General features: G+C 43.8%; 1 protein-coding gene across 1 annotated transcript; it reads left to right on the plus strand.

Annotated features, from left to right (window-relative positions):
- Positions 1-12857: 12857 nt before the first annotated feature.
- On the plus strand, positions 12858-13290 carry LOC311123477 (LHFPL tetraspan subfamily member 3 protein-like; the record flags this gene model as incomplete). The annotated part of the gene is made up of 1 exon (XM_084197740.1): positions 12858-13290. A coding segment is annotated over one exon (433 nt), but the record flags the coding sequence as incomplete, so codon positions are not given.
- Positions 13291-13832: the final 542 nt, after the last annotated feature.

Here is a 13832-nt window from a genome sequence, read left to right on the forward strand (position 1 = left end):
GTTACCAACCCTTAGTTAAGTTTAGGAAAAAATGGTGTTTGACCAGATACAATGTTATTTTACAGTAAACATATTGACAACAGACTTTCAGCATGCTTATAGAGGACATTCAACAAGCACATCACTTACACAAATTGCTGATTATTGGCTGAGAGAACATTATGCTAAAAAGATTGTGGGGGCTGATTTGTTAGACTTCACTGCAGCTTTTGACATTATCGATCATAGTCTGCTGCTGGAAAAACGTATGTGTTATGGCTTCACACCCCGAGCTACAGTGCCTTGCAAACGTATTCATCCCCCTTGGCGTTTTTCCTATTTTGTTACATTACAACCTCTATTTTAAATGGATTTTCATTTGGATTTCATGTAATGGACATACACAAAATAGTCTAAATTGGTGAAGTGAAATGAAAGAAATAACTTATTTCAGAAAATTCTAAAAGATAAATAACGGAAAAGTGGTGCGTGCATATGTATTCACCCCCTTTGCTATGAAGCCCCTAAATAAGATCTGGTGCAACCAATTACCTTCAGAAGTCACATAATTAGGTAAATAAAGTCCACCTGTGTGCAATCTAAGTGTCACATGATCTCAGTATATATACACCTGTTCTGAAAGACCCCAGAGTCTGCAACACCACTAAGCAAGGGCCACCACCAAGCAAGCAGCAACATGAAGACCAAGGAGCTCTCCAAACAGGTCAGGGACAAAGTTGTGGAGAAGTACAGATCAGGGTTGGGTTATAAAAAAATATCAGAAACTTTGAATATCCCACAGAGCACCATTAAATCCATTATTAAAAAATGGAAAGAATATGGCACCACAACAAACCTGCCAAGAGAGGGCCGCCCACCAAAACTCACAGACCAGGCAAGGAGAGCATTAATCAGAGAGGCAACAAAGACACCAAAGATAACCCTGAAGGAGCTGCAAAGCTCCACAGCGGAGATTGAAGTATCTGTCCATAGGACTACTTTAAGCCGTACACTCCACAGAGCTGGGCTTTATGGAAGAGTGGCCAGAAACAAGCCATTGCTTAAAGAAAAAAATAAGCAAACACGTGTGGTGTTTGCCAAAAGGCATGTGGGAGACTCCCCAAACATATGAAAGATGGTACTCTGGTCAGATGAGACTAAATTTGAGCTTTTTGGCCATCAAGGAAAACACTATGTCTGTCGCAAATACAACACCTCTCATCTCCCCGAGTAAACCATCCATTATATTTGGGACAAATCATTCACTAAACCCTGAACCTCAAATAAACATGTAATAAATAATGTGGAAATTGAGCAAGTTGAGGTGACTAAACTGCTTGGAGCAACCCTGGATTGTAAACTGTCATGGTCAAAACATACGATGGGGAGAATCTGTCCATAATAAAGTGTTGCTCTACCTTCTTAACAGCACTATTAACAAGGCAACTCCTACAGGTCCTAGTTTTTTCACACCTGGACTACTGTCCAGTCGTGTGGTCAGGTGCCACAAAAAGGGACTATGGAAAATTGTAATTGGCTCAGAACAGGGCATCACGGCTGGCCCTTGGATGTACACGGAGAGCTAACATTAATAATATGCATGTCAATCTCTCCTGGCTCAAAGTGGAGGAGAGATTGACTTCATCACTACTTGTATTTGTGAGAGGTATTGACATGTTGAATGTACCGAGCTGTCTGTTTGAACTACTGCCACACAGCTCGGGCACCCATGCATACCCCACAAGACATGCCACAAGAGGTCTCTTCACAGTCCCCAAGTCCAGAACAGACGATAGGAGGCGCACAGTACTACATAGAGCCATGACTACATGGAACTCTATTCCACATCAACTGATGCAAGCAGTAAAACTAGATTTAAAAAAGACACCTTATGGAACAGCGGGGACTGTGAAGCAACACAAACATAAACACAGACACACGCATGATAACATACTGCAGCGGTTTCAGGGGTTGTGTTGTGAATGGACGTCATGTGCCTGTGAGGTTTCTTAGTTTTTTGGCTGCCAGGACCACGGACAGCACTGCAAAGTATTCCCAAGAGGCAGGACCACGGACAGCTCAGTGGAAACTTCTAGACTGCAGCAGAACAGCCACAACGTCTCCCGTTGTAATCAGAGCCAAACTGCAGACAGGTGAAACCAATCAGTTTCTCTATTTAGCCCTGGGTTTCTATCTTTGTCTTTTTTTTATTTATCCCAGCAGGTGAAGGAGTAGGAGGTTATCGGAGAGACCGAGCGTACAAAGCACCAGGAGGTTTTAAAGAAGAACGGAAAATATGATTACAACAAAGATTGCACCCCCACACACAAAGCTTGGAGGACCTTCCACTGGGGGTGAAGTGTTTCCTTTGTTTGTTTTGGGTTGTATATATCAAGAACGCTGCCAAAGCCTGATAATAATAAACAGGTTTAACCCTTTACATGGACTGGTGTTGTGTGGCTGTATGTGTAAGCCCAGCCTTACAAAGAACCCAGCGCAGAAAACGCTACAATACATACTACACACATGTGGTAGTGGTGGAGTAGGGGCCTGAGGGCACACAGTGTTTTGTGAAATCTGTGAATGTATTTTTAAATTGTATAACTGCCTTAATTTTGCTGGACCCCAGGAAGAGTAGCTGTTGCCAAGGCAGCAGCTAATGGGGATCCATAATAAATACAAATAGTATTTATTATGGATCCTTTACGGAACTCACTAGGCAGTAGTAGGCCTTTACGGAACTCACTAGGCAGTAGTAGGCCTTTATGGAACTCACTAGGCAGTAGTAGGCCTTTATGGAACTCACTAGGCAGTACTAGGCCTTTCTGGAACTCACTAGGCAGTACTAGGCCTTTCTGGAACTCACTAGGCAGTACTAGGCCTTTCTGGAACGCACTAGGCAGTACTAGGCCTTTATGGAACTCACTAGGCAGTAGTAGGCCTTTATGGAACTCACTAGGCAGTAGTAGGCCTTTACGGAACTCACTAGGTAGTAGTGGGCCTTTATGGAACTCACTAGGCAGTAGTAGGCCTTTATGGAACTCACTAGGCAGTAGTAGGCCTTTACGGAACTCACTAGGCAGTAGTAGGCCTTTATGGAACTCACTAGGCAGTAGTAGGCCTTTACGGAACTCACTAGGCAGTAGTAGGCCTTTACGGAACTCACTAGGTAGTAGTGGGCCTTTACAGAACTCACTAGGCAGTAGTGGGCCTTTACGGAACTCACTAGGCAGTAGTAGGCCTTTACGGAACTCACTAGGCAGTAGTAGGCCTTTACGGAACTCACTAGGCAGTAGTAGGCCTTTACGGAACTCACTAGGCAGTAGTAGGCCTTTACGGAACTCACTGGGCAGTAGTAGGCCTTTACGGAACTCACTAGGCAGTTGTAGGCCTTTATGGAACTCACTAGGCAGTAGTTCCCGACGAACAGTTCATGTGCTGACGTTGCTTCCAGATGCAGTTTGAAACTCGGTAGTGAGTGTCGCAACCGAGGACAGACGATTTTTACACACTTCAGCACTCTGCGGTTGTGTGGCCTATCACTTCTGTTGTTGCTCCAAGACGTTTCCACTTCACAATAACAGCACTTACAGTTGACCGGGGCAGCTCTAGCAGGGCAGAAATTTGACGAACTGACTTGTTGGAAAGGTGGCATCCTATGACGGTGCCATGTTGAAAGTCACTGAGCTCTTCAGTAAGGCCATTCTACTGCCTGTGTTTGTCTATGGAGATTGCATGGCTGTGTGCTTGATTTTATACACCTGTCAGCAACAGGTGTGGCTGAAATAGCCGAATCCACTCATTTGAAGGGGTGTCCACATACTTTTGTATATATAGTGTACAGTTGAAGTCGGGAGTTTACATACACAGCCAAATACATTTCAACTCAGTTTTTCACAATTCCTGACATTTAATCCTAGTAAAAATGTCTTAGGTCAGTTAGGATCACCACTTTATTTTAAGAATGTGAAATGTCAGAATAATAGTAGAGATAATGATTTATTTCAGCTTTTATTTCTTTCATCACATTCCCAGTGGGTCAGAAGTTTACATACGCTCAATTAGTATTTAGTAGCATTGCCTTTAAATTGTTTAACTTGGGTCAAACGTTTCGGTTAGCCTCTCACAAGCTTCCCACAATAAGTTGGGTGAATTTTGGCCCATTCCTCTTGACAGAGCTGGTTTGTAGGCCTCCTTGCTCGCACACGCTTTTTCAGTTCTGCCCACAACTTTTCTATAGGATTGAGGTCAGGGTTTTGAGATGGCAACTCCAACACCTTGACTTTGTTGTCCTTAAGCCATTTTTCCAAAACTTTGGAAGTATGCTTGGGGTCATTGTCCATTTGGAAGACCATTTGCGACCAAGCTTTAACTTCCTGACTGATGTCTTGAGATGTTGCTTCAATATATATCCACATAATTTTCCTTCCTCATGATGCCATCTATTATGTGAAGTGCACCAGTCCCTCCTGCAGCAAAGCACCCCCATAGCATGATGCTGCCACCCCCGTGCTTCACGGTTGGTATGGTGTTCTTCAGCTTGCAAGCAACCCCCATTTTCCTCCAAACATAACGATGGTCATTATGGCCAAACAGTTCTATTTTTGCTTCATCAGACCAGAGGACATTTTTCCAAAAAGTACGATCTTTGTCCCCATGTGCAGTTGCCAACCGTAGTCTGGCTTTTTTATGGCGGTTTTGGAGCAGTGGCTTCTTCCTTGCTGAGCGGCCTTTCAGGTTATGTCGATATAGGACTCGTTTTACTTTGGATAAAGATACTTTTGCACCTGTTTCCTCCAGCATCTTCACAAGGTCCTTTGCTGTTGTTCTGGGATTGATTTGCACTTTTCGCACCAAAGTATGTTCATCTCTAGAAGAGAGAAAGCGTATCCTTCCTGAGCGATATGACGGCTGCGTGGTCCCATGGTGTTTATACTTGTGTACTATTGTTTGTACAGATGAACGTGGTACCTTCAGGCGTTTGGAAATTACTCCCAAGGATGAACCAGACTTGTGGAGGTCTACAAATATTTTTCTGAGGTCTTGGCTAATTTCTTTTGATTTTCCCATGATGTCAAGCAAAGAGGCACTGAGTTTGAAGGTAGGCCTTGAAATACATCCACAGGTACACCTCCAATTGACTCAAATGATGTCAATTAGCCTATCAGAAGCTTCTAAAGCCATGACATCATTTACTGGAATTTTACAAGCTGTTTAAAGGCACAGTCAACTTAGTGTATGTAAACTTCTGACCCACTGGAATTGTGATACAGTGAATTATAAGTGAAATAATATGTCTGTAAACAATTGTTGGAAAACATACTTGTGTCATGCACAAAGTAGATGTCCTAACCGACTTGCCAAAACTATAGTTTGTTAACAAGAAATTTATGGAGTGGTTGAAAAACGAGTTGGAATGACTCCAACCTAAGTGTATCTAAACTTCCGACTTCAACTGTATATAAAGCAGGCAGATAGGCATCAAGGAATTCAGTTACTGTTCGATTGAACGTTAGAACAGGCAAAATTAGTGACCTAAGCAACTTTGAGCGTGGTATGATCATCGGTGCCAGGCGTGCCGGTTCCAGTATCTCAGAAACAGCCGAAACAATTGAGGAGTGGAAAAACATTGCCTGGTCCAAGGAATGCAGGTTGCTGTTGCGTCATGCTGATGGCAGAGTCAGGATTTGGCGTAAGCAGCATGAGTGCATGGACCCATCCTCCCTGGCTGTTCTGGAGACAAAGGGATGGCCAATCCAGTACTAAATGGGTGTACTTAATAAACTGGTGTTTATAGTTTTCCTGCCTTCTACCCAGCTGTTCAAGATTAAGATATTACCATATTAGGTAGGTGCTAGCTTACACCCTCAGATCTACAGGATTGCTGAGTGTAGGGTTCAGGGATCAATTTGGAAATTGTGTCTCCATACAACCAGTCTTCCCATCACCCTTTTCACAGAACTAAAACCAGTCTTCCCATCACATTCAAAGAACTACAACCAGACTTCCCATCTCACTCATAGAACTACAACCAGACTTCCCCATCACACTCACAGAACTACAACCACCCATCACACTCACAGAACTACAACCAGTATGGCTGACGTTCAGCACCATGGAGAGCATACACATCAGTATGGTCGCCTTCCCTTACTCAGACGTTGCGTGCATCAACCAATGGTTGTGTGCCACGTCATCGACTGAGCAGTCGGGCACCAGATTGCTATAACTTATGATGTGGTTAGCTGATAAGTTTTTAAAAAAGGTCTGCCATGCGTTAGCGATGCCTGGGCAGAGGAAGTTTGTTTAGCACCATGGACAGCACACACCTACAGTGCATTCGGAAAGGCAATAGCCTCTACCCACATGTACATATTACCTCGACTAGCCGGTGCCCCGGCACATTGACTCTGCACCGGTACCCCCCTGTATATAGCCTCCCTACTGTTGTTTTATTTTACTGCTGCTCTTTAGTTATTTGCTTTTCTTTTTTTACTAAACACCTTTTTATTTATTTATTTATTTTATTTATTTATTTATATATATTTTTTTTATGCATTGTTGGTTAAGGGCTTGTAAGCATTTCACTGTAATGTCTACACCTGTTGTATCCGGCGCATGTGGCAAATAAAATTTGATTTGATTTGAAAGTATTCAGACCCCTTCCCTTTTTCCACATTTTGTTACATTACAGCCTTATTAAAAAATGGATTAAATAAATACAAATCCTCATCAATCTACACACAATACCCCATAATAACAAAGCATAAAAATGTTTTTTGAACATTTTGCACATGTATTAGAAATGAAAAAACATAAGTATTCAGACCCTTTGCTATGAGACTCGAAATTGAGCTCAGGTGCAACCTGTTTCCAATGATCATCCTTGAGATGTTTCTACAACTTGATTGGAGTCCACCTGTGGTAAATTCAAATGATTGGATATGATTGGAAAGGTACACACCTGTCTATATAAGGTCCCACAGTTGACAGTGCATGTCAGAGCAAAAACCAAGCCATGAGGTCGAAGGAATTGTCTGTAGAGCTCCGAGACAGGATTGTGTCGAGGCACAGATCTGGGGAAGGGTACCAAAAAGATTCTGCAGCATTGAAGGTCACAGTGGCCTCCATCATTCTTAAATGGAAGACGTTTGGAACCACCAAGACTCTTCCTAGACCTGGCCACCCGACTGAACTGAGCAATCGGGGGAGAAGGGCCTTAGTCAGGGAGGTGACCAAGAACCCGATGGTCACACTGACAGAGCTCCAGAGTTCCTCTGTGGAAATGGGAGAACCTTCCAGAAGGACAAGCATCTCTGCAGCACTCCACCAATCAGGACTTTATGGTAGAGTGGCCAGACGGAAGCCACTCCTCAGTAAAAGGAACATGACAGCCTGCTTGGAGTTTGCCAAAAGGCACCTAAAGGTCTCAGACCATGAGAAACAAGATTCTCCGGTCTGATGAAACCAAGATTGAACTCTTTGGCCTGAATGCCAAGCGTCATGTCTGGAGGAAACCTGGCATTATCCCTACGGTGAAGCATGGTGGTGGCAGCATCATGCTGTGGGGATGTTTTTCAGCGGCAGGGACTGGGAGACTAGTCAGGATCAGTGGCCACCTGTTTTTTGCCTGTTTTGCATGTTATTTTGGCATTCATAATAATAAGTGTCACATATCAGTTTGCAAACAATGCAAAAAACTATTGAGTTAATAAAGCCGCATACAAACTTAGTCTCTTTTTTGCTTTCTTGAGTAAGGCAGCTCCAAAATGCAAGTGTTTCAGGCTAGCTCAGTGCTTTCTGTGGTGGTGGGGCAGCCAGCGGAAAATACAGAGCTTAGGGGTTGGTAATGTTCTCTAGTTGCGTCGTGATTGGCTCAGTGTTCTGTCACTCAAGTGAACACTACGTCACCGCAAAATCTACGGGTAGAGCTCGAAAATTCATGCCCGTTGGGTGCTGCCATAGAGTTACATTAGAAGTGCCCATCCAAGAAGGCTCAAGGTCATTGGCCACAGATCAAATGACGTCAAATCACGTTATATCTACCGTAGCTTTGATTGGACTGATCATGTCAACATCATACGTTCAAAATATTAGCTAGCAATCTAGCAGTCATCATCATTAATCAAGTCAACAATCTACTGGCAAATCCTTTTCAATCCTTATCATATGAAGTGAAATAATGAAGAGAAATTACAGATAAAAAGTATCGGTGCTCATCGGCCATTGGACATAAACATTACACAACAAGTTGGTGTGATGCGTGATTTGAAGGAGTCAGGCGCAGGAGGGTAAATCCCAGTATACAGAATTTATTACGTAATCCAGCGTAACCAGTCCAGTGCGCAAAACAGGCGCACTGGAACAAACATGCACACAGGGAAAATACCCCGGCAATACAAAATACTGAGCTCAACCGAGCTACTAATCCTCACAATGAACAATCACCCACAAGGAAAGGGGGGCAGAGGGAACACTTAAACACATACTAATGAGGGGAATATGAACCAGGTGTGTGTAATTGATAAATCAAGAAAAATGGAATGATGAGATATGGTGCGGCAGTGGCTAGAAGGCCGGTGACGACAAACGCCGAAGCCTGCCCAAACACGGAGGGGAGGCAGCTTCGGAGGAAGTCGTGACAGTTGGAAATCGCAAATTCAACAATGAGTGGTTTGGAAGGAATCAGTGGCTAACTGCAAGCATCGCAAAGCAATCACTAGCCTGCTATTCAGTGGAGTGGGTGTGTGGTCCAAGTCTGGGTTTAAGGGTCTCTTTTCCAAGCTTAAAAAGATAAACATTCAACGTTGGCCATGCTGTCAATCCAGCATGACTTCTGTCGCACTCAAAAAAAACTCAGAACTGGGAAATCTCAGACTTCAGTGAGTTCAAGATAACTGGGAACTCCGACAGGGAAAAATATGTTTTGAACGGTCATCCAACTCGGGCCTCTTTCTAGAGCTCCGACCTGAAGATTACTGATGTCATCATGATTCGACCTTGTTTTTGTTAAGAGTTTCCAGTTGTCTTGAAGCACCATAAATCCAGAGAATGCCAGACTTTGATGACCAAGTTTGATGACAAAATTTGCCCACAAAGGACCACCGCGCCACCTTCCTGTTCAAGTGAGCACAGCACAACAAGGTGAGTCCAAAAATGTATTGTATGCTGCTGCATAAATGATGTAATATGCCAGGGAGATATGTATACTGTAGCTAAGAAAGTAATACTAAGTGTATGTTGTGTAGTAAGTTGTTAGTAGCCCATGTGCCTCACCCTAATAATTTGGTCCCTTTTCCCCTCATAATTTAGCCTACTGTTTTGTCTTGGTGGTGCACATGTAGCCTATATCCTGTTTTAGAGAAATGTAATCATTGAATACTGTAAGAGCTTTCATTGTCTACTTATATGCCCGCTTTATTTATCCTACGGTTCTGACTTGGTGTACAGGGAGAATACTGTAAGAACGGCCCATGTTCTGAATTCTGTCGCTGTACATTTTAAATTATTATATTATTGACTACCTCCTTCCTAGCTCGCTCATTAATGTCTTAATCGAAGTTACGGATTGCCTCTTATCCGCTCGTCGTCCCCTTATGCCATAGTTTGAGCGTCTCAATTGTCAGTAGAAAACAAAAAATGTTAAGCCAGTCAGCCATATCAGCTATGTTTTTAAAAAAGGCAGAAAATGAGGCTGAATGAACTGTTTCGCTGCCAGACAAGGCTCCGCTGATAACCAGGTGTAGCAGTGGTAAGGTGTTGGGACTGCTGTTGGGACTCTGCTGTTGGGACAGCTTTATGTAGGCCTTAACAGTTTGTGGGCACCGTTTGTCACCGTTATAGTGCAATTAATGTGTTGTTTAGTGTTGTGTTGTGTAGTTGCTTTGTTGGCATGAATCTAAAAAAAATGTGGGGAATTTGCCAAACCAAGATTTACTGGTCAGGATCGAGGGAAAGATGAACGGAGCAAAGTACAGAGAGATCCTTGATGAAAACCTGCTCCAGAGCGCTCAGGACCTCAGACTGGGGAAAAGGTTCACCTTCCAACAGGACAACAACCCTAAGCACAGAGCCAAGACAACGCAGGAGTGGCTTCAGGACAAGTCTCTGAATGTCCTTGAGTGGCCCAGACAGAGCTCGGACTTGAACATCTCTGGAGAGACCTGAAAATAGCTGTGCAGCGATGCTCCCCATCCAACCTGACAGAGCTTGGGAAGATCTGCAGAGAAGAATGGGAAAAACTCCTCAAATACAGATGTGCCGAGTTTGTAGCGTCATACCCAAGAAGACTCGAGGCTGTAATCGCTGCCGAAAGGTGCTTCAACAAAGCACTGAATAAAGGGTCTGAATACTTATGTAAATGTGATATTTCAGTTTTTTTGTTTTTAATACATTTGCGAACATTTCTAAAAACCTGTTTTTGCTTTGTCATTATGTGGTATTGTGTGTAGATTGATGAGGGGGGGAAAAAACGATTTAATCAACTTTAGAATAAGGCTGTAACGTAACAAAATGTGGAAGAAGTCAAATACTTTCCGAATACACTGTACATGACTCTTCATTCAGCACCAATCCTGTGTCTTAAAAGACAGCATTAACCACCCAAATCCCCCAAATATTGTGTATAAATATGTGTATTAATCCCAGAGCAGCGGTTCTATATAGCTACTCTCATTCCGTGGCATCGTCCTAAATGACCCCCTATTCTCTACATAGTGCACTACTTTTTTTACCAGATCCCTACAGGCTGTTTTTGCTTTGTCATTATGTGGTATTGTGTGTAGATTGATGAGGGGGGAAAAAAACGATTTAATCAATTTTAGAATAAGGCTGTAACGTAACAAAATGTGGAAGAAGTCAAATACTTTCCGAATACACTGTACATGGCTCTTCATTCAGCACCAATCGTGTGTCTTAAAAGACAGCATTAACCACCCAAATCCCCCAAATATTGTGTATAAATATGTGTATTAATCCCAGAGCAGCGGTTCTATATAGCTACTCTCATTCCGTGGCATCGTCCTAAATGATCCCCTATTCTCTACATAGTGCACTACTTTTTTTACCAGATCCCTACAGGCCCCAGGTCAAAAGTAGCGCACTATGTAGGTAACAATGTAATCCAGCTAAACCCTGGGTGGTGAGTCATGATGGTGATGATGTAACAGGGGCCAGTTTGTCAGAACCCTGTTTAATCCAGATTGAAATGATCCTCTTCCTGTATTGTGGAAAATTCTGCTCCCCCCCCCCCCCCCCTCCCCCCCAGCTGTGATGCCCCCTAAAGCTTGTGGATGAAAGTTTTTACAGTGACAATCACTGACCCAAATCTGTATGTTACCACATCACTATGTGCAAAACCAATAGGGGTTTGTGTGGGCTACTGCACAAATAATAAAGTATTGTCTCTGTGGTATTCATACATTATGAAAATTAGGTATGTTTGTTACATTTGAAGGTACTTTATTCTGAAAATTAAATTAGCAGTTGCAGTCATCCCCCCTCCCCCTCCCCCTCCCCCTCCCCCTCCCCCTCCTATGAGCACAGCAGCGGCAGTGGCGTTCAGTCCTGCACGACAGGTAGTCTACCATCTTTAACTCAGTCATAGGGAGACCGGGAGAGGCGCGCCGCGTGCACTAATCGGGCCACTGAATCTGAGAGGCCAATTTCGCCCTGACCGAGCAGCGTGAGCATTTTTGAAAACGGTTTGGCGATTATTGGTATAGGCTCCATTTCGACGCACAAACTGTCAAAGCTCTGATCATGTGATTGCGAGGATGAGGGCTTGTCTTCTCGTCCGGATGTGTCCGTAGCCTACAGAGGGTACCAAAGCCAGAGCGAGGTTGGGGTTGTGATGCAGCAGTGTTTGACCGCTAGTCACGAATGTAGGGCTACACGTCTCATTGAATATATTGCCTATATTTAACCACCTCGTGTGGCAGACAGATGCAATTTTGTTATAGGTTGAGAGAGAACTGAACATCGTCAGCGCTGACACGCGCATCACGGTCCGCTTCATCTTGGTGCAGTTATTGAATCGTATCTCTCCTTTTTTTCACTCCTCTCCTCCTCCTCTCCCTTCTTTCGGCATCACCTGACAGAGGCTGCTGATGCTGCCGTAGCAATTACCGGGACTGGGCTGTGTGTTATTTATCCCGGGCTAGATGCTGTGAATTATTCCGCAGGATTGTGATTTGGGCTACCGGATGGAAGGCATCATAGACATTGCATTTCGTTTGCTCCGGTTTGATACCGTCGCTATCGTTAACATTGCTTAGGAAAGAAAAGGACGTATAGCCTATTGCAAACACTGCTGCTCTGTACGCTATTGGTAGGCACATTTTTTAAAATATATATCTACTGAAATTATATAATGTATTTAATTTAATGCGTAATATCCGAATGACAATCTGATATTTGCTGTGTTTTTCAAGGAGGTATTCCGGGGACATTCGCAAGTGACACGTGCCAAGAGCGATGTGTCTGACAGACGGCCATTCATAGCCTACGAGAGAGGTGGGAGGGAATTATTTCTCACAAACGCGAGTTCAGGAGTCGCCAAGTTCTCACGAGTTATCAGTTAGGCTAAATATAGGAGCGAACTTGCAGATAAGCTTTTGACCATCCAGTTTATGCACCAGCATCGGGATGCGACGTCATGAGTTGAATATGCTGGCCAGATGTTGCCTTTGATGTGATTAAATGAATCTAGACTAGGCCTACTGTTGGGTGCTTTTCTACAGCAGAAATATCTACTGACTCCTGCATTTCTTAACTATTTAATTAGTCAGTGCCCCCCGTTGCTTGTCTACCTAATTGAATAGGCATATCTAGGCCACATCATAATACCAGGACTGGGATACAACACAAACTGTGCTATAATGATACCCGGATCGGCCGCCTCGATGCTCCCATCCATGTCGTCCGATGACATTAAACTATACCAGCATAACTACGTCCGCAACTCCCGTGCCATCGGACTCCTGTGGGCCATATTCACCATCCTGTTCGCCATCTTGAACGTGGTGATCTTCAGCCAGCCCTATTGGATCGGAGACGGCGTGGACACCCCTCAGGCCGGCTATTTCGGCCTCTTCCACTTCTGCACCGGCGACGGGATCCAGAGAGAGCTCGACTGCACAGGGACCTTCACAGAGTTCGCTCAGATCCCTTCCACTGCGTTCAAGGCGGCGTCGTTCTTCGTTGGGATGTCCATGATGCTGGTGATGGCTTGCATCGCTTCCTTCACTCTCTTCTTCCTGTTCTCCACCACCACCGTCTATAAGATCTGCGGCTGGATGCAGGGGGCCTCGGGTAAGTGATGACTGCCACTAGGACCTAGGCAGCTTGTTTTGAGTAATGTCTTGGAAGTAGGCCTAAACCTTTCTCCTACAAGGTTTGTGTATAGCCTTTTAGGTTAGCTGTAGGCCTACACATTAACAGAATATGATGTTTTGCTTCTTATCTGGCCAGGTAAAGTGATCAAAAGTTAATAAATATATTGTAATATTACGTATTTTATTAGGGATCCCCATTAGTTCCTGCCAAGGCAGCAGCTACTCTTCCTGGGGTCCAAACACACTAAGACACTTATATTACACATAAAACAAAATATAAAACAGTACATCATATAACACTGTCACACCACTAGCGCCCGCGTGTGTATGCGTGTGTCTGTCCCTGTGTGTGTGTGTCTCTTCACAGTCCCCGCTGTTCCTTAAAGTGTATTTTTATCTGTTTTTTAAATCAAATATTACTGCTTGCGTCAGTTACCTGATGTGGAATAGAGTTCCATGTAGTCATGGCTCTATGTAGTACTGTGCGCCTCCCATAGTCTGTTCTGGACTTGGGGATTG

The sequence above is a fragment of the Coregonus lavaretus genome (assembly GCF_964263955.1).
Source record: "Coregonus lavaretus genome assembly, contig: HAP1_SCAFFOLD_4831, whole genome shotgun sequence".
NCBI classification, from domain to species: domain Eukaryota; kingdom Metazoa; phylum Chordata; class Actinopteri; order Salmoniformes; family Salmonidae; genus Coregonus; species Coregonus lavaretus.